The following is a 19,861-nucleotide window of genomic DNA, read 5'->3' on the forward strand; positions in this document are numbered from 1 at the left end:
ACTTCCTCCCAAAACTTAATGAGAACATACGTATGTTTTAAAGAAGCATTGTCCTTATGAACCCACCCCACTCCTTAATCTTGGCAACGGGTTCAGTGTAGGCGGGTTTTGCGTCTGGCAGGAGACAGTGCTGGAATTCAGGACCAGCAGCCCAGTGTGGGTCTCAAGGCTGGCCCCCCTGCTCAGCAGGAAGCCCCAGGGACTGCCCTATTGGGCAAGGGGGCTTCCCTATTTTCCTTCCCCTTTGCAGAAGATGCCATACAGCCCCCTCAAGCGATGCTGTGGGTGACACACCACACCTTCCTCCTTTTGGGAGGCCTCCAGAGACGGTGGTGAATTAGAGCGGGTTGTGCTGCCTGGAGGAAAAGCTGGCTGAGATCAGACCCCCTCTCTCTGGCTTAACCCCAGATTTGTGTTGGGAGGGAGGGAGGGAGGGAGGGAGGGAGAGGTCACACATACATCTGCCGTCTGGGTGTGTTTACACACGGACACAGATGCAGAAGTGTGCGTGCCTATCAAGTCAGGACATGCTATTCATCGCCCCAATGAAGATCCAATCTGGAGCCACCTGTGCGGCATGGATCTTTCCATCTAGGCACAAATCCTATTTCGCTCCTGGACTGGGGTGTCCGCAGCGCATGTTGAAAACAGTAAAGATGTTGGTCACAACAGCGTGATCGAAGCTCCGTCTGTTTTGTATGCGCATCGCAACCATCATCTTGACTTTTCGGACCGTGCTCTGTGGACCTCCCTGTTCTGGGTGAGGGCAAGGCCAGGCCAGGGACACCGGTCCTGGTGCAACGGGTTGCAAGCACTCGGTGTTTTTCTTGCAGCCTATGGCGCCGCCTTCCAGAACGGTCTTTTTATGAGAAGGGAAGACTCCAAGGGGTCCCTCGCTTCTGAAGGAACGGCCAGCTCCCCCGATCAGCCTTCCTCCGGCGAAAACGTAAAGTTGCTCTTCCAGGATTCCAGAGAGGTTGGGGGACAGATTAGGCTGCTCCGTAAGCCCTTGAGGGTCACTCAGGAGCTGGGTCCAGCAGACGGGCCGAAAACGGAGCCCTCCCTGCAAGCACTGCCTGCCTGCACTCACGTAGGCTCAACGCAGGGGTGCCTGGGGAAGGGACAGGGGATGTGCCAACACTGGGGTGGAGCTGTGTGGTCCAGCCCACTCCCCAGACACACCTGGGGCATCGGAGGCTCTTTCCAATTAAGGCTTTTCTGGGAAAAAAATTCCAGCGTTTGCTACTGCTCTAATCTGCCAGCACCATCTCCGTGTACTGGCCGGGGGGACCTGGGGGGCCCTATTTAAAGAATAAGCTAATAGCGTCCCCAAACGCCTTGCTAATTTTCTGGGACCACCCCCCTCCCCGCCCTTTTCCCCTGCTCCTTTCGGCACGTCTCGGTGAACACAGATGGGAAGGAGTTCCACGCGCAACAGCATCTCCCAGTTTGGGCGGCTGGACCAGTACGAGATCCGAAGCCTCCTTGTCTGCTACCTTTACATCGTTAAGATGCTCGCCGAAGGTCAGCCAGCCACACCCCTGTTCCCTGCGCTTGGAGAATTCGAGTGATGAAGGGAGGCCTCTTAAGCGGTTTTCTTTCGATTGCAGATACCTTGCTCTCCTACTGGAACAAAATATCCCCCCCGGAGTTGATGAATGTCCTGGTTCTTCTAGAGTAAGGCATTTACTTGCTGTGCATGTCTACTCTTTTTTAAGAGGGTGAGGGGAGGAAAAAGGATCACGTGTTGAAACTCCCAGGAAGGAGAATTCTAGATTGCCAAATTCTGCCCTTGGGCTGGAAAAAGATACATGTATTTATCCTCCTGTAGGTGGAAAATAATTTATGGAGCAGTTTAAAGCAAGGGGAAAAAAATTAAAGAAGACAGAGTTAGAGGTAGTCCTCGTATAATGACCACAACTGGGACCAGAATTTCGGTTGCTAAGCAAAGTGGTCATTAAACAAATCCGACCTGATTTTACAACCTGTTTTGCAGCAGTCATTAAGTGAATTACTGCAGTATTAAGCAAACCACATGGTCATTAAGCAAATCACATGGTTCCCCATCAATTTTTCTTACTGGAAGCTGGCTGGGAAGGTTGAAAATGGTGATCCCATGGCCACAGGATGCTGCAACGGTCATAAATGCAAATCGATTGCCAAATGCCCAAATCGTGATCATGTGACCGTGGGGATGCTGTGACGGTCATAAGTCAATTTTTTAGCACTGTCATAGGTCCAAACTGTCACTAAACAAACTGTCATTAAGCGAGGACTACCTGTACATGGCTTCCCATGCTGTTAAATGCACACTTTTCCAGGGCTAGTTTTGAGCTTCTTTATAAAAAAAGTCTCTTAAAAGAAGTCTCTTTCATATCTTCTATTTTGGTCCCTATCCACATACTTTGGCCTTACCTTTAATGGAAAGTGGGCTGCAGCTTTGTAGCAGTAGAGTATATAACCTGTGAATATGACCCAGAATGTCAAAGTAGCCAGTGTGACTGGTGCTACCAAGCTACAGAAGCAGAGTTTGATCATAACCTTGATTATCTGAATTTCTCTCTCTCTCTCTCTCTCGCTGCAGGATGTGTTTATTCCACTTCCGATATGTGGGGAAAAGAAACATTGCCAGGTACTGTTGGTAATGTGTGTGTGGGGTGGAAAGGTGGTTTGTTCGGTGGATGTACCGCCTGGGCCCAGTTGGCAGTGTGGGCCTGTCAAGGAGCAGGCAGCCCAGAGGGCCCACCCTGGCACCGAGTTGCAGAAAGTGGGTAATTCTGCACTTGGGTGTGGTGCCGTTTCCTGCAGCAGGGCTTGGGGTGCATTTGGACCCCTGCTTGGGATAAGGAGACCCCGTAGGGCTGAGCTCTCAATCCCTCTGCTCCAGGGTCCATGACGGGTGGCTGTCCAAACATCCAGGCGTTGACCGGAAATCCCAGACGATGCCTGTCCTCCGCAGCCGAGCAAGCACCATGCAGGCTCGGCTCCAGCACCTGAGCAGCCTTGACAGCTCTTTCACGCTGAATCACAGTAGGTGGTCCCAGAGGGACGCTGGTGGTGGGCTCTCAGGGACCTCCTCCAATGGCTCATCCCCTGCCCTTGCAGATGGGACCTCAAAGCGGATTGAGGGGGGCGGCCTGCAGCTTTGCAGCACCCTGAATGAGCTCTTTCTGGCCGTTGCTTCCTTGTCTTCAGGGAGGGTGCAGGGAGGTCAGTGTTTGCCTTTCCATCTCAGGTGCCGGCACGTCAGAGGCAGACATTGTCCACCAGGCCCTGCTGGAAGGCAACTTGGCGACGGAAGTAACCCTGACCGTGCTGGACACCATCACCTTCTTCACGCAGTGTTTCAAGGTCCGTCTCGGCATCTCTTCCACTGAGGGTCCTCCTTGCAACGGCTGCGCTTGGGTCCTCCTGCACTTGCAGTCGGCCCAGTCTTTTCTTCAGCTGCAGCTCCGTCAGCTTTGGGTTTTCTTTTAACAGACCTCACTCGGAATATGCCCTTCTGCTCTTGGGGTCTTTCAAGTTTTTCATACTGGATTAGTTTTTAATGTATTGATAAGTTGTGGGGTTTCTAAACTATGTGGCTTGCTCCGTTTTCTGTGCCAGAAATAGCCAGCGTTCTCAACAGCGGGCCCATCTTGGTTTTGAATTCTCTCTCGCATTTCAGATTTCTTCCTTCCAATTTGTTCGTTGGGGGAGAACGGTAGGTGAGAAAATGTCCGGACATGCTCGCTTTCTGTGAGCAGTGGGAAGGATTCCCTGCATTGCATGGGAGGCAACGCTAAGCAGTGCTCTCCTCATTCTCTGCCACAGCTCAGAGCAGAAATTCCCCACACATAGAAAGCTGGAGTCTCTGGAAGGATTTTGTACCTGAATGATTCAGTCATGAGAGTGCCATAAGTGGTGGAGAATCTAGACACATATATAGGTAGTCCTCATTTAGTGACTGCCTCATTTAGCAACCATTTGTAGTTACATTGGTGACGAAAAAGTAACTTTGCGACCAATCCTTGCATTTATGACCTTTGCAAACAAAGGAAAACCGAAGTCAGGTCGTAAGTAGTTGTGGTTTCACTTAGCAACCGCTTCGCTTAACAACTGGGATGCTGGTCCCAATTGTGATCGCTAAATGAGGACTACCTATCCAAACATTACTCTTATGCAATTGTTTGGGGCTACTTCGATGTGCCCATTCCAGCTTTACTATTTGCCCAACATAAAAAAAATTGCAAATTCTCTGTTAACTTGAGCCCCTTTTTGGAGTTCCCCAGCCAAAGTCTCCTGAATCCATTTCTCCCTAGAATCAGCTTTCAAACAGTGATGGGCATAACCCGCTGATGAAAAAGGTGTTCGACATCCATCTCGCCTTCCTGAAAAACGGGCAGTCAGAAGCAGCCCTGAAGCACGTCTTTGCCTCTTTGAGGGCCTTCATCAACAAGGTGAGTGACGAAGAGATTCGGAATAACCGAGAGTCACTCGTGGCTGCCCCATTCATCTTTTTGGACGCTGGCTTCTCTCGGTGCTCAGGTCAAAATAGATAACTTCCCCAATTCTGCACAGTGAACCAAAAGAACACCTGTTTCCTCTTTCTGGTCATGTTTATTTTTTTAAAAAATGGCCTGGATTTTATCCAAGCATGTCAAAGGGTAGGAAAAAGGGGACAGGAAGTCTCCAAATACAGACACAAACCTGCGCTGTTCTTCTCTATTTACAGTGAGATTAAAAATACGTGCCTTGGTGTAACAGGCTGTAGGCATGCCATATATTAAGCAGGCTGTTTCAAAGGGAGCCGCTTTGCTCCCTCTCTCCTCCCCTCCTGCGGACTCTTTCTGCGCTCTGGGCTTCCTTCTGTCCCAGGGAGAAGAGAGAAAAATAGCTCTTTTCTGGGACTCCAGCGTCCTGGCTGGATTGTCCTCGCTGGTCTCTTCTCCCCAAACTCTAGTCCTTTCCATCAACCGGTTTGCTCAGTGGATCTGTCTCCCAGTCCTGCTTGCTCTAGCTGGCTTTCCAACTGCAGATCCCTCCTCCGGATGCACACAGTTTGCCAGTCCAGGCCATGTGAAAACACCTCTATGACGCTTTGCTGCCGCCGCCTCCATCACGTCTGGCCTTCTGCGTGTTTACAGCTGGGAGGCCAATGTTTAATTAAGCCTGAAGCTTCTCAGGATCTGCAGGACGCTGAGCCTGCTGTTGGCCCGCAGAGAAACGGCTTTGACCTTGAGACCGCTGCATCGTCCCAAGTCCAGCAGGGCAGGGAGCGATACTTGCCGAACTTGAGAATCCGATTAATGTATTAGCGAGAAATTAAGGGGGCCCGTCCGGTTCTTCCTTTCTGTTCTGTTCATGCTGGAGCAGCCCTGGCCTTCGGAAGGTGGGAAGAGGCTCTGCAGGATGCAGTGGCCTGCGTTTCTGAGCACTTAAGGGGTACCTCTGGAAGCTCCAGGTTCCTCTCTCCTCTGGTCCCACTTTGCACACCTTCTGTACCTCAGTTTCCACATCTGCAGTTCAAGCGTCTTAATCCCCCTCTCTCTTTAGGGCTGCTTTAAAGAACAGTTCAGATAACGTGTGAGATCCAAAGCTAGCCACTGAACTCAATGAGACTTGTCATAGCTTATTCTGGTTGGTGTTCATGGGTCAGCTGAGACCCTGGGTTCCTATGCACCCAAAGCCATTGGTTTGTTCATTGTGCATCCCCAGCCAATGGCAGTTTGTTTTGTAAACATGGTTAAGTAAACCAAAGTTTAGAGCAATGCAAGAACCAGGGCCGCTGGAAGACTGCTCAGAGCAAGCCGATGAATTCTGATGGTGAGAAGGTGATGCTGGCCAGCTTTGAAAATGACTCAGTGAAGGGTCCAAGGTGGCCCAGGGCCTCGTCTTCCCCATTTGGCACCTTCTCCTCCTCTTGCTCCTGCAGTTCCCTGCGGCCTTCTTCAAGGGAAGGGTGAACCTGTGTGCTGCCTTCTGCTACGAGGTCTTGAAGTGCTGCACTTGCAAGCTCAGCTCCACCCGGAGCGAGGCCTCTGCCCTCCTTTACCTCCTCATGAGGAACAACTTTGAGTTCACCAAGCGGAAAACCTTCTTGAGGACTCACCTCCAGGTCAGTAGAAGCGAAGGAAGAAAACAAGGCCGGTTTACAAAACCAGGAGACTTCAGCTGGGTCTTTTGGCAGTTGTTTTTATGTCCTTCCTCACTTTGAAAGGGACATTTAAAAATACAGGTAGTCCTCAACTTATGACCACAATTGGGATTGGAACTTCCATCACTAAGCAAGGCGGTCGTTAAGTGAGTCATGCTTGATTTCATGGCCTTTTTTGCCACGGTTGTTAAGCAAGTCTGGCTTTCCCCATTGACTTTGCTTGTTGGAAGCTGGCTGGGAAGGTTGCAAATGGTGATCATATGACCCTGGGATGCTGCAACCGTTGTAAATACATAACTTTGAACAGTTGCTAAATGAATGGTCTTAAGTCGAGGACTACCTGTATTTCTCACTAACCCTAACCCTTTGTAGAGCGAAGGAAAGTGGGAAACATGTTTTGTTATTACCATTAAGGTTAAGTAAATATCGGATCAGAGAAGCTTGTACAGATTGCAGGCTACTTCAGGAGATGCTGGAAGTGTTACCTTGAACTTCCCAGGAAATCTGCACCTTGGGGTGATGTGGGAAGGGTTGAAGAAGAGCAGAGGTTTTGTTAAGGACAATTTGCTCTGGCCCTCTGCATTGCCTGCATTTCACTTTGACTCCCAGCTTAACCCCAGAGGCTGCAGGACAAGACTCCGGGCCTGAGGTTGGGCCTCCGGCCCCAGTTTGCATCCTCTACAGCTCGCCCTTTAAAAGCTGAAGGGCAGTGACCTGGCCTTCCCCGCCTGCCACTTTCAGTGGGAAACACACCAGAATGCATTCTAAATTTTGAAATGAGGAAGGAGGGAAATTGAACAATCTCCTCCCTATTTCTGTGGCGTCTATGACTTCACCGAAATTGCATCCTCCGAGACACAGCTCCTTCTTTGAAAACATCTTTAATGAGGTCCTAGATCTGATCATTCGTTTGGGTTTTCTTTCCACCCTGCTGTTTCTCCAGAATTTAGGGCTGGGCAAGTTGCTTTTTTTGCATGCCTCCCTTGAGGACAGATTAGTGATTTGGTGGCAAGAAAATGCACGGCTCAGTGGACTAAGGAAATTTCATGGCTGCCTGGGAATTCCCAGCTCTTGTCTGAGGCCATGTTTATCTGCTCACGTTCACTAAGCCTGTGTTTGGGGGAGGCTTACTAAATGGAAGTTCAGCCCAGAGCAGTGACTCGTGCAGAGAGGGTCACGTGCAAGTAAGGCTCCTTCCCAGATTAAGAATGATTCTTCCCTGAGGTTAAGATCCTGTGGAATCAGAAACCAGTCAAATTGTCTGCTTCCTGTTGGAGGCTGTTTGTGGGGTGATGCTTGATTTTACAATGATAGTTTTCATTTACTCACTGTTGTTATCTCATTGTTGCGCGCCGCGCAGAGTCGCCTTGTGTGAAAGGGGCAGCCATATAAATGTCAGCAATAAATAAATAAATTAGCAGGCCACTTGCAGCAGGCCAATATTTGGGTTCCCAGGAGGTTTCATAGCAGCAGCTGCTATTGGGTGGCTCAAGTTGGGATTCTTTCGATTTTATTGTAAACCGCCCAGAGTCCTCCATGAGGTGGAGATGGGCGGTGAATAAATTTGTGAATGAATGAATGAAATTTTCAGGCAGCAGCTAGCGAGCTTCCATAACTTTGAAAACTGCCCCTCATCGAAAGTCTCTCTGTCTCTGCTAGATCATTATTGCGGTGAGCCAGCTGATAGCTGATCTGGCACTCAGCGGCAGCTCGCGCTTCCAGGAATCCCTGTCCATTATCAATAACTTTGCTAACAGCGACCGGCCGGTGAAGGTAGGTTTGGTTTAATGGAGGAGCCCCTTCAGCGCCCGATGAAAAACACCAGATGGTTAAAGCCCCCCCCCGCCCCAGGGCAAGGACTAATGGGCATCTTTAGAGCCCCTTGTTTGCGCAAAGAGCGTCTTGCGAGCCATGCACTAAACTAAGCGGTTACTGGGGCAACAGCTCTTGGAAGCCAGCTGTGCTGCTGTTCCCGCTAAGGGACGAGGCATTGTCCAAACCGGGAAGAAGGACCTGGAACTGAAACCTGTCGGTGGGGCAGGGAGGGAGGTAACACTAGTCAACAAAAGATAGGGTAGCCAGAGAGCGAAGAAGCTGCTTGGACAAGCAGTGAAACGTTTCAACCGGAAGAAAGAAATCCAGTTGCCACGGCTCAACCTACAGGTAGCCAGAGAGGCCTTCAACATAAAACATCCAACGTCACTCTGCATTGCAACCCTGCGATGCAAACTGAGGGACACAAAATCAAATTCAAACCGGGGGGTGGGATGTTGGCTGAAACATTTCCCCGCCTCTTTTTGGCTCGAAAGCGGTGGCAGAGGGGGCAGGGGGGCTGGTTCTGGGTGTAAAGGGTTTTGTGAGATCAACCGCGGCCTTTCCCTGGGGTTGCAGCTCATGAGCTCTTTTGTGGTGCCAGTGATCCCAGGACATATTGTGGGGGGGGACTCCTTGCCCGGCTTGGGAGCCTTGCCATGGAGGAATGAGAGTCTTCTGGAATTAGAAATGTGTTCTTTACGTTCACCCTGTAAATCGTTCCTGTTTATGCCCCTGCCTTCTCTGCTCCCCAAAGACATCCTCCAAAGGTCCTCGTACTTCACATCCTACAGCCACCTCTCAAGGCTGATTTGATTGATTTTCCTGCCGGATGGAGAGGGCGGGACTAGATGATCCCTGTGGTGCCTTCCAACTCCACAGTGCTTCTGTGAAATGGGCAGATGGGTAGAAGAATTTAGTCCAGCGCTAGCTTCCTATGGAGGATGATCCCACCACATCATTCCTCAGCTGAACACCCTACTTCACACAGTCCACTACACCAGGGTTTGTTGAGTGGGTCTTCGTGCTGCCTTCACACCACCCTCTAAGCCACATACACTGTACTTGGGCTTACCACAGTCTGTGACCCCAGCCCCAAAATGTCAAATCTTGGAGGCACGTGGGCCAGTTTAGGATGAGATGCCAGGATGTGGGCAAGTTGATTGCCACCAGTTCTGCCCTTGTGGTCTTCCTCCCTCTCTTCTGTATTATGTTTCCTGGTTCGGTCAGAATCTCCTGGAATTGTCCAAGATGGTCTTTGGGATATACCCACGGCTGTCTTGGTGCAAAGCTGACTGCCTCCTTGGGCTGTGGTTCCTTTCCTTCTAATACAGCATGAGGAAGTAACAGCTGTTGCGGTTTCTGGGTTTTTTAGGCTTCCATTTCCTGTCTAGGATGAAGCTGCTGCTTCTCTGCCCTTCTAGCACGTATCCCTGCAGGGCTGGTACAATTCTGTGCCTTTTGAGATGGGATGGTTTGGGATAAGATTTTTTTAATGTACTATCAGATTGCCTCATTCACAGAATTGTGTTCCCTTGGCTCTTTTTACAAATTTTCCTGTAACCTTCTCTGTTTTGGCATAAAAGACCCATTAAGGAAGGAAAGATGGGTGAGCTGCACAACCCTTTCTGAGCGTTTTAGCTGGTGCTAAAAATTGCATAGGGCATCCTGATTGATGATGCTACAAAGCCGCCCCTCCCCTCTGTAGCTATGTGCAAAAGGGGCAGTGTATTATGGTTTCTGAAGGCAGGAACCATTGCAGAATTATTATTTTTCTTTTATTTCTAAAATAGTATCAATAGTATTGTTGAGGCTGTAACCCCAGAAATCTTTAAACAAGGTAGGATAAAAGTGTAGCATCTGAAAGTTGTAGAAAGCAGTGTTTTGATGTTTAGGATTTAATCGTTTGCTTCTTCCTAATTTGAAATAAGCTTTAGACAGTAGACCAGATGGTTCACCTCGAGGCGTGGACAAAGTTTAGAGCAGAAAAGTGGGAGGGGGAACCTTAGAGTAGCCCCTCCTCCAGCTCAGAGCCAGTTGTGGTGGGAGGCACATCTGAGAGTAGATCTCCTAAATGGCCCCAAGATTTAACATGGGGGAAGGGGAAACGCCCACCCCAACAGGGGCTCGTTGGGAAGAGTCTCTGGACCAGCTTTTCCTCTTCAGCCCAGTTGTCCCACCTCTTTGGTTTGACTGCTGGAGGAGCAGTGGGGAGAAGGTTGATTTGAGATGGGAGTAAGGGGCCTTGAGGGGTCTTATTCAAAGGCTTTCAAAGGGATTTTAATGGCCATTCCTGTTTCTACCCTGGTTTGGGTTTTCTTTTATGACAGGCAACCACTTTCCCTTCTGAAGTCAAAGATCTGACCAAGAGGATCCGCACAGTGCTGATGGCCACTGCGCAGATGAAAGAGCATGAGAAGGATCCCGAAATGTTGGTTGACCTGCACTTTAGCTTGGCCAAGTCCTACGCCAGCACTCCGGAGCTGCGGAAGACATGGCTGGACAGCATGGCCAAGATCCACCTCAAAAATGGAGATTTCTCAGAGGTAATGGCCTTGGGCCATGCCAGGCCCTTTGACCCCATCTAGGAAGAGTCGATTGCCTGGCACTAAGCTTTGCTCTTGTTTCACAGGCGGCTATGTGCTATGTTCATGTTGCAGCTTTAGTGGCAGAGTTTCTTCACCGAAAAAGTGAGTGTTTGGTGTAGGGAAGGACTGGAGTGGGCGGGCAGAGGAGTAATGTCGAAAGTCTTCCTTCCTGCTGTGTGATGAGCTTCTCTGGTGGCAAATGCCTCATTTTTGCTCCTGAAAGTGGAAACGGTGCCATGGTGGTCTGGTCCTCTAACAGTTGAGGGTTTTCTAATGGTTCTGGGTAGCTAACCAAAGGTCAGTTTATTTTTATGCTTTAGGCACAAGCAGCTCAACAGGTGTTTATGGAAAACCTGGTAAGATTTTGGTGAGAGCTTATCTTAAAATTTTGTGGGACTGGGGCTATTATTTAAGAAGCTATTTCAACATCAAAATAAAAGGCTGCTTTGATCTGGGGACAGTGTTTCTGGAGAAGATTGACATGAACAGGAAATTAGTTGAAGGGGAGACTTTGTTGATGCTCCTGTGGATGCCCCTGATCCAGAACATTTTGACTTAGAACCCTAACAGGCAGCGTCCCAAGATATATGAAACCATTCCACTGGCTACTGAAAATTTGCCAAGCTTATTTGAAAATGCCATCTTGGGTTTTTTCAAGCCATCTGGGGCTTAGGAACCCAACAGCTGGACTGCCTCCTTTAACTTTTATCTGCTGCAGAGTTGGGCACCCTGAGGGTCCAGGACTTTGCACGGCCTCTGAACTTTTTTGCTGAACATTGTTGGCAGCTTTTGAGGGTGGAAAACACTTGAACACTGTAGCCTCCAAAAGCTTCACATCATTTTCAAAAACCAAGTGAAGGCTACCAGAAAACTCCAGCACCACCAGTGGCCTCCACTCCCAGGGAAGAAATTTCTACCCAGATGAGCCCGGAAAGGGAGGCATGGAGAAGTTCCTCCCTGGAGCACTTGGCTCAGCTGCCTTTTGGTGCTCTCAGCCTGGGAAGAACTGCTGACATTCACATTTACACTGACTCTCTTGATACAAATCCACAAAGGCAAGTGTTAAGTTGGTGTGTATCTCTCTGCAGGGTGTTCCCCCCCACCCAAATGAACTTGTTGGGTTACTTGGAAGTAGGAACTTTGGCAGAGTGTTCAGGAAATAATTCAATTACATCAATTAATTGATCTCTAGATAGCAGTGTGATACCAGTAGAAAACCAAAAAGTGTCTCTTCAGAAGTGTTGGACTACAACAGCCAGAATTCCCAGTCCACGTGGGCATTGGCTGTCCAGGAATACTGGAAGTTACAGTCCTGACACATTCGGAGAGTCTCAGGATGGGGGTTATGGACAGAGGCAACGTGAGAAACCACTGAAATGTAAACACGGTAGAAGATTTATATGGATGTTCCAGTTGTGTGTTTGTTTGAAACTTCCGTTTTGGGAGTGTGATGACTTTCTTTTGTATCTTTGCTAGAGATAGAAAAACATCCATTTTCCTATCCAGAACTGTATGTATCAAGGCTGGGTTTTTTTTTTCTCTTGTTATGTAATACTTACTTATTTTTAAAACCAAGAAGTGGGATTCTTGTCAGTATCAGCTGACCTGACCAACTTGTCATGGATTTGAACTAAAAAAAAGGAACTAACTCCTGCTGTGGTTTGTGGTTGGTTGCTGTACTGGATTCAAGTAGACTCTCCAAGGACAGTTCAATCTGACAGTGAATTTCTGACTGTGGAGGAAAATGCTTCAGCTGGCTTCTTTGAAAGTCTGTGCCTCGCTCCATTTTGACAGGCCTTCGTTTTGTACAGAGAAACCCAGATTTGCTCTGGAATGCACACTCCGTGCACCCTTAACTTTTTATCTATTTATTTCCCTTCCTTCCTCCCTTCCTTCCTCAATTATATAAAGTTTCAGATAAGCTGAAACCCTGTTGCATCAAACCATCATCTTGTCTGTTTGAGTTAGGCTTCCCAGGGAGTGTGCATCCAGTTCCTTGCCTGGGAATTCTTGAGCATTAGGATATTTCCTCAAGGTGGGGATCTTGAATTGGCATGCCAGTATGATGCAAGACGGGCTGCTTATCAATTCAGAGATCATCTCAACCGAGGCTCAGCCGATGGAGATGAGTTTCATGCTCAGCTTTTGGCCTCCTCCTCCCTCCTCTTTTCCACATCTTCTGTTCTGCTTTTGCAGACACTCCCCCAAGCCCCAGATTGCCCTCTTGGGTTGGAGGGCTTTTCCAACCTAAAAATGCAAGCACGCTGCATTTCCCACAAAAAGGGAACCTAGTTGCTGAAGCTTGAAAGACCAAGCAAAGGAAGCTCAGCCAAAGCTTAGCATGCCCCTCAGTTGAGGCACCACTGCACAGGGTGTTAGAACCTGGGATCCAAAGCTTAGGTCAGTGTTTCTCAACCCTGGCAACTTGAAATACCAGAAAAGAAGAGGCAGGCATCGGCCTAAGGCAGTGTTTCTCAACCTTGGTAACTTGAAGATGGGTGGACTTCAACTCCCATAGAAGACACCTCCATAATTCACTGAACAATAACAGTATTTCTCAACCACGTCAACTTTAAGATGGGTGGACCAACTCCTAGAATTCCCCAGCCAGTGTGCTTTAGGATGGGCGGGCTTCAACACTCAGAATTCCCCAGCCAGCCATGCTGGCTGGGGAATCTGGGAGTTGAAGTCCGCCCATCTTCAAGTTGCCAAGATTGAGAAACACTGCCTTAGGCTGATGCCTCCCTCTTCTTTTCTGGTATTCTGAGGGCCAGAACTCAGTTTTGAAATGTCAGATCCTTTCTGCAGGTCCTATCCCAAGCAATAAAGTTCTGTGACAGACTCACAGGTAGGCGCTCCAAGTCAATACCTGGCAGGGATTAAAAGTGAAACCTGTCCAAGGAAAGGTGGCTGCTCACCTCCCAACTGATTTCCAAGGCCTTCTCTCTTTCTTGGCTCCCATCTGTAGAGTTATTTCCTACGGGATGCTCATCTTTCAGAAAAATTACACCCAATGTTGATGAAGAAGGTGCAATGAAAGAAGATGCGGGGATAATGGACGTTCATTACACTGAGGTAAGGGAAGCCGCTGACGGGCCAGAGTAGATGTCGGAAGCGTGACCCTCAGGGAGCTGAAGTTCTACCAAACCACATCAGGACAAGCAGGCTCAGAAAATGGAAAGCCACTTCTTGATTTCCCTTGGGACAGAAAATACCTCCGGTTTATTGACTGATTGATTGGTTCATTGGTTTATTTGAATTGGCTTTTGCTTGAGGCCACCTGCATCCCTCCAACTCATTGTTCAAGGAAATGCCTTACTCGCTTGAGCATTTTCCTATTAAGATAAACCACTTTGAGCAGCTGGAACAGCCCCGTATAAATATTTTAGTAACTAAATAAATATGGCAAAAGGGCTCAACCCATGTTACCAGTTTTCCTTTGGCGAGCCTGGGGTGTTCCAGTCAATGTGGCCAAGCCCAGCTGCCTGTGGGTTGGTGGGAACCAAGCAACTTCAGGTGTCCAAAGAGGAGATAAAAGGATCAAGACCCACTTTTGCCAGACGCTGTAGGGGTGGGCTTTCCTTCCTTCCTTCCTTCCTTCCTTCCTTCCTTCCTTCCGTCCGTCCGTCCGTCCGTCCGTCCGTCCTCCCTCTCTCTTGTATGGCTTGCCACGCTCAACTGTTTTCTCACACGACGTGCAGGAGGTGCTGGTGGAGCTGCTGGAACAGTGCGTCGACGGCTTGTGGAAAGCTGAGCGGTACGAGACCATCGCCGAAGTCGCCAGGATGATCATCCCCATCTACGAAAAGCGGCACGAGTTTGAGGTAGCCAGTCTAAAGCTGGCGCAAGCTTTTCTGCTGCATCTTGCCGAGAGAAAGCGCGAAAACCAAATTAGCCAGGAGGTGAAAAGTGGTTAATCCAGATTCAGAGCAACCGAAGCAGGGGGAAAGAAGGGTGGCACAGGTGCTCAGGGGCAGCAGCAGCTTCTGCAAAGGGGGGGGGGTCAAAGTTGGCAAGGTGGTGGTGATGCAAGCCCCACCCCCTTTGCATTTGCAAAAACATGCAAGTCCTACTTTTATTATAAGGTTATAATAACAGAAACTTGCAAGTCTAAATGCGCCCCCCCCATCTTCGCGAGAACTAGGGAGGGTCCTGTTTGAGACGCTTCCTCGGATTACAGTTCTGCCCAGACTCAAGTTTCTTTTATCTGATTGCTGTCTTGGTTGCTGCGCTTCCTCCTGTCCCTCAAGGCTCTTCCTTCTTCCCATTATAGAAACTGACTCAAGTGTACCGAACGCTCCACGGCGCTTACACTAAAATCCTGGAAGTGATGCAGAGCAAAAGGAGGCTCCTTGGCACCTACTTCCGAGTCGCGTTCTACGGACAGGTGAGCCCAAGGATTACTTGCGCAATGGAAGCAGGGAGCTGGTCAGCTGTGGAGCTCTTCCCCTGAAGCAGCTGTTTTTCTGTGTCCTGGTTGCTTCTTCAGTTCATTTCAGTTGGTTGACGACCACAAGTCTGCACTGCGTCCACCTCCATGCCACCCTTGCACACGTACTGCTTTTTCTGTGGCCCCTCCGGGGGCTGTTCTGGCATCTCCAGCTTCTCCTTCCTCCCACTGGGCCTTCCAGCACCATCCATTCTCTGGAGCTGCCTTGTAGGACGTGGTGGCTCGTATGGCTGCGTTTTCCTTGTTGGATGATCTAAGGCAGTGTCTCTCAACCTTGGCAACTTTAAGACGTGTGGACTTTGGCTCCCAGAATTCCCCAGCCAGCATACTGGCTGGGGAATTCTGGGGGTTGAAGACCACACGTCCTAGAGTTGCCAAGTTTGAAAAAAACTGGTCTGTGGCTTTTCTTCTGGGCCATTCCTAGGAGAGGTTTCTTACAGTTTTTAGAAGTTGTCAAGTTTTGATCTTTTGTGATACCAAGGGATTCTCCAGATTAGGGTTTCTCAACCAGGGATCCCTGAGAGGTTCCTCGGGGTTCCCTGGGAGATCGCAATTTATTTAAAAAAATATTTCAAATTCGAGCAACTTCACATTAAAGAGGTAAGTTTCGTTCTTTATTTTTAGTTTAAGAACACTATTAGTGCATATAGACAGGCCTACCCATGAGATGAATATAATAATTTTGTAACTTCTGACCTGTCTTTGAGCCTGAATGTGCAGGGGTTCCCCGAGGCCTGAAAAATATTTCAGGGGTTCCTTCAGGGTCAGAAGGTTGAGAAAGGTCACCAGATTGACCTAAAAACTTCACATTTCAGCCAGTTCTCAGCCTCCTTGGAAATTGTCCACATTTCGCAGCTATAAATGACGTTGGACCAGGTGTAGCATACAATTCTTCTTAGTGTTAAATCCATTTCCCTTGAGGTCAGAATATGCTTCTGATTCTTCTATTTCCTGGCAATTTCTATGTGTCTCTCTATTTCCCCAGCTGTTTTCCCATCTTTGGGGACTGAGCATCCATGATAGAAAAAATCTGTGACTTCCTTCAGAGGCATCATTGACCAGTGTTTTATTTTGAAAGGTCCTCCTCCCTTGAGGCTGTTTTGTGTTTTGTCAGAAGGCGGATGGTATTAAAATATGGCCTGCACTTACTACTGATTACTACTTTTATTTTATTAGTATTACTAATGATTCATCTATTACAGTTTTCCTTTTCTGATACTGATCTTCCTTCTGAGGGAGTCCAGCCACTGTGTAAACACAACAGTATAACAATCTCCCATAAAATAAATTGGAGCAAAACTCACCCGTCTTAAGAGAAGTTGGTAAAAACAGAAGATATGTAAATGTTAAAGCAAAGTGCAAAGGTCCTTTGAAAGGCTTTGCAGTGCTGGGTGCATTTAAAGCCCAACAGAGCCAAACCAGCCCCAGAAGAGTGTGGCGTGTGGCCTCATGCCAAGGCATAAAAGTGCCTCTGGGGCAGAATTGGATGTCTGAGCTGTGGAAGGAAAATCAAAGGCCAGCACCTGACAATCCATCTATTGCAGCTGGCTTTTGCTGTTTTATGATACTAGGCAATCTGAGAACCATGGTTTATTTCTGCTTCTCCGTGTGCTGTTTCCCATTGCTGCCTGTCTCCCTTCCTCATCCAGTACAACTCCTATTCAGTGGTTGCTTCTGCAAATTCAGAGGCTTTGGAGGCGCACAGTTTGGAGTTGTAATGGTTGCCTAAACCCAAATACTCAGTCTCACAAGCTCGGGCTTAAGGATAACTGATTTATTAAAGGAATAGTATGCAAATACAGAGAAAGCTGAGAATGAGCAAAAGCGCGCCAAATACAAACTTAAAAGCTTTGCCTGTGAGCCAGTCCCGCCCCAATCACCCGTCAGTGCGCACCCCCTCCCAGGTGCTAGAAACCGTTACACGCGCCTGGGAAAGTAACCTTAAACAGGAGCGCAAACCCAAACACACATTCCAAAGCTTCAAAACATCGGAAGGCGGAGGAATGGAAAAAACCTGAAAGGGCGATTGAACACGGGAAAGAAGTTGACATGTGAAACGTTACAATGTTAACAGAACATTGAAATGGGGAACATGACATATCGCCCCCCCCCCCAAAACAATGCTATGGAGCTGGTTTGTCAGGGTAAGCAGAATGAAAGCGTGCCAGCAGAATGGGCGCGTGGACGTCAGGGGCAGCTACCCATTCTGGATGAGAGAAATGTTTCCAACGAACGAGGTACTGTAAAGTGGAGCGCTGGCGGCAAGAGTCAAGGATGTCTGTGACCTCGAAATGTTGTTGGTTGTCAATCATGAGAGGAGGTGGTGGAACGGGTTGGGGATGCCAGTGGTCCGACTGTAGGTAGGGCTTGAGTAAACTGCAATGGAAAACAGGATGTAAACGTTTGAGGTTGTGAGGCAAAGCAAGTTTAAAAGTAACAGGGTTAATTTGTGCGATAATAGGAAAGGGACCAACGAACTTAGGGCCAAGTTTCTTGGAAGGTTGTGGTGACTTGAGAAATTTGGTTGATAAGTAGACTTTATCTCCTACAGCAAAAGCAGGTTCAGGTGAGCGTTTTGCATCAGCATGTCGTTTGTAAGTGGTTTGGGAATGGAGGAGAGCTTGTTGAATGTTGACCCAGGAGTGTTTGAGAGAGTCAGCCCAGTTAGAGAGAGAGGCTGGTAGGGGTTGTGGATGAGGAAGTTCAGGAATAGGAACGAAGTCTCTGCCAAAGACAGTTTTAAAGGGGACCTGTCCGGTACTTTGATGAACAGCATTGTTGTAAGCGACTTCTGCAAAAGGGAGTAAGTCGACCCAGTTGTCTTGTTGGTAGTTGACAAAAGCTCTTAGATATTGTTCCAGAGTAGAGTTAACCGCCTCAGTAGAACCATCCGTCTGTGGATGCCAAGCGGTGGAAAGGGCTTGTTTGGTGCCCAAAAGTTTTAAAAATGCCCGCCAAAATTGTGAGGTAAATTGTGTGCCCCTGTCACTCACCAAACGGGCGGGGATACCGTGAAGGCGGTACACGTGAACAAGAAAGAGGCGTGCCAACTGTTGCGCAGTAGGGATAGAAGCGCATGGAATGAAATGGGCTTGTTTTGAGAAAAAGTCTTTAACCACCCAGATGACAGTTTTACGTTGACTGGAGGGCAGATCAACGATAAAGTCCATGGATATGTCCTGCCAAGGAACGGATGGGGTGGCGACAGGTTGAAGAAGCCCTTGAGGTTTGCCTGTTTTGTGCTTTGTTGCTGCACAAACAGGGCAGGATGTGACATAGGTTTTTAGGTCTTTGAGCAATGTAGGCCACCAGAATTGCCGTCGAACAAGGTGCAGTGTTTTTACATATCCAAAATGACCAGCCAGCTTGTCATCGTGGCAGCGCTGGAGGATTGTGTTTCGCAAAGCATCAGGCACGTAGAGACGATCGTTGCGCCAGGCAAAACCATCGGTGAAGGTTACAAGGTTTTGATTTGTTTGTAACCAAGTGTCCGTTTTAAGGTGGAGGAGCAACTGTTGTTGCAAATCTGATGAAATTGGCAAGCGCGGCGAGCGGCTGGGAGGCGGGGCGGGTGGAGTGTGCGTTTGATGCGCACGGGTTTGGCTGCGTGTTACTGCTGCCAAACTCAACTGCTTCTCGGTCCAGACGGTACCTTGGACAGTTGGCCCCGGGCCAGCATCTTGGGGTCGACGGGAGAGTGCATCAGCTAAGAAGTTTTTCTTGCCTGGGATGAATTTAAGGGTGAAGTCAAAGCGGCTAAAGAACTCAGCCCAGCGCAGCTGTTTGGGGCTGAGTTTCCGACTGGTGCTTAGAGCCTCCAGGTTCTTATGGTCAGTCCAGACTTCGAAAGGGTTGGAAGTTCCTTCCAACAAGTGTCGCCAAGTTTCTAAAGCAGTCTTTACAGCAAAAGCCTCCTTTTCCCAAACATGCCATCGCCTCTCCGTGTCGGTGAATTTGCGTGAGAGGTAGGCACAGGGTTTTAAGGTATTAGAGTGGTCAGATTGGAGCAAGAGTGCTCTGACTGAGAAATCAGAAGCATCTACTTGTACGACGAAAGGTTTGGAGGGGTCTGGATGCTGTAAAATTGGCTCAGTGGTGAAGATTTGTTTGAGCGCTTCGAACGCCTGTTGACAGGTTGGAGTCCATTTAAGGAGCGCTCCTGGGTTTTTCGAACGGCAGGTATCCCCCTGCGCTTTAGTTTTTAACAGTTCAGTGAGGGGGAGGGCGATTTCAGCAAAATTTTGGGCAAATGCCCGATAGAAATTGGCGAACCCAAGGAAACTTTGTAATTGTCTCCTGGTACGTGGGGGCTCCCACGCCACAATAGCCTCAACTTTAGCAGGGTCCATTTCAATGCCCTTAGAGGAAATTCTGTATCCTAGATAATCAATTTGCGATTGATGGAAAGCACATTTAGACAGTTTAGCATACAGCTCTGCTTTTTTCAATTTTGCCAGTACCTGACGCACCAATTGAATATGTTCTGACATGGTTTCTGTATAAATCAATACATCATCCAAATACACCAGTACTCCCTTAAATAGGTGGTCATGCAAGACCTCATTGATTAGTTGCATAAAAACTCCAGGCGCCCCCGACAACCCAAAGGGTAAAACTTTGTATTGAAAAGCCCCGAGAGGACAGTTAAATGCCGTTTTCCACTCATCCCCCTCCCTTATGCGTATACGGAAATAGGCTTCTCTCAAATCAAGTTTTGAGAAGATTTTTCCTCTGGCCAGATGTGATAACATATCCTTGATCAGGGGCAAAGGATATTTATTTAATTTTGAGACCGCATTGAGCCCGCGAAAATCGGTACAAAGCCTCAATGACCCATCCTTTTTTGGCCGGAATAGGACAGGAGCTCCTACCGGG

At 48.5% G+C, this 19,861-nt stretch overlaps 1 protein-coding gene across 1 annotated transcript in view; it reads left to right on the forward strand.

Moving 5' to 3' along the window:
- Positions 1-19,861, forward strand: part of DOCK11 (dedicator of cytokinesis 11) — a 76,747-nt gene that overhangs the window by 43,236 nt on the left and 13,650 nt on the right. Inside the window, exons 35-48 of the mRNA XM_063313746.1 lie at positions 834-946; positions 1,413-1,524; positions 1,611-1,677; positions 2,585-2,632; positions 2,888-3,030; positions 3,236-3,351; positions 4,302-4,439; positions 5,915-6,097; positions 7,796-7,909; positions 10,279-10,494; positions 10,581-10,638; positions 13,505-13,611; positions 14,238-14,360; positions 14,810-14,923. Of these exons, the coding sequence (XP_063169816.1) occupies positions 834-946; positions 1,413-1,524; positions 1,611-1,677; positions 2,585-2,632; positions 2,888-3,030; positions 3,236-3,351; positions 4,302-4,439; positions 5,915-6,097; positions 7,796-7,909; positions 10,279-10,494; positions 10,581-10,638; positions 13,505-13,611; positions 14,238-14,360; positions 14,810-14,923 (1,652 nt within the window). The remainder of the gene's footprint in view (positions 1-833; positions 947-1,412; positions 1,525-1,610; positions 1,678-2,584; positions 2,633-2,887; positions 3,031-3,235; positions 3,352-4,301; positions 4,440-5,914; positions 6,098-7,795; positions 7,910-10,278; positions 10,495-10,580; positions 10,639-13,504; positions 13,612-14,237; positions 14,361-14,809; positions 14,924-19,861) is intronic.

This window comes from Candoia aspera, chromosome 12, assembly GCF_035149785.1.
Source record: "Candoia aspera isolate rCanAsp1 chromosome 12, rCanAsp1.hap2, whole genome shotgun sequence".
Lineage (NCBI taxonomy): Eukaryota > Metazoa > Chordata > Lepidosauria > Squamata > Boidae > Candoia > Candoia aspera.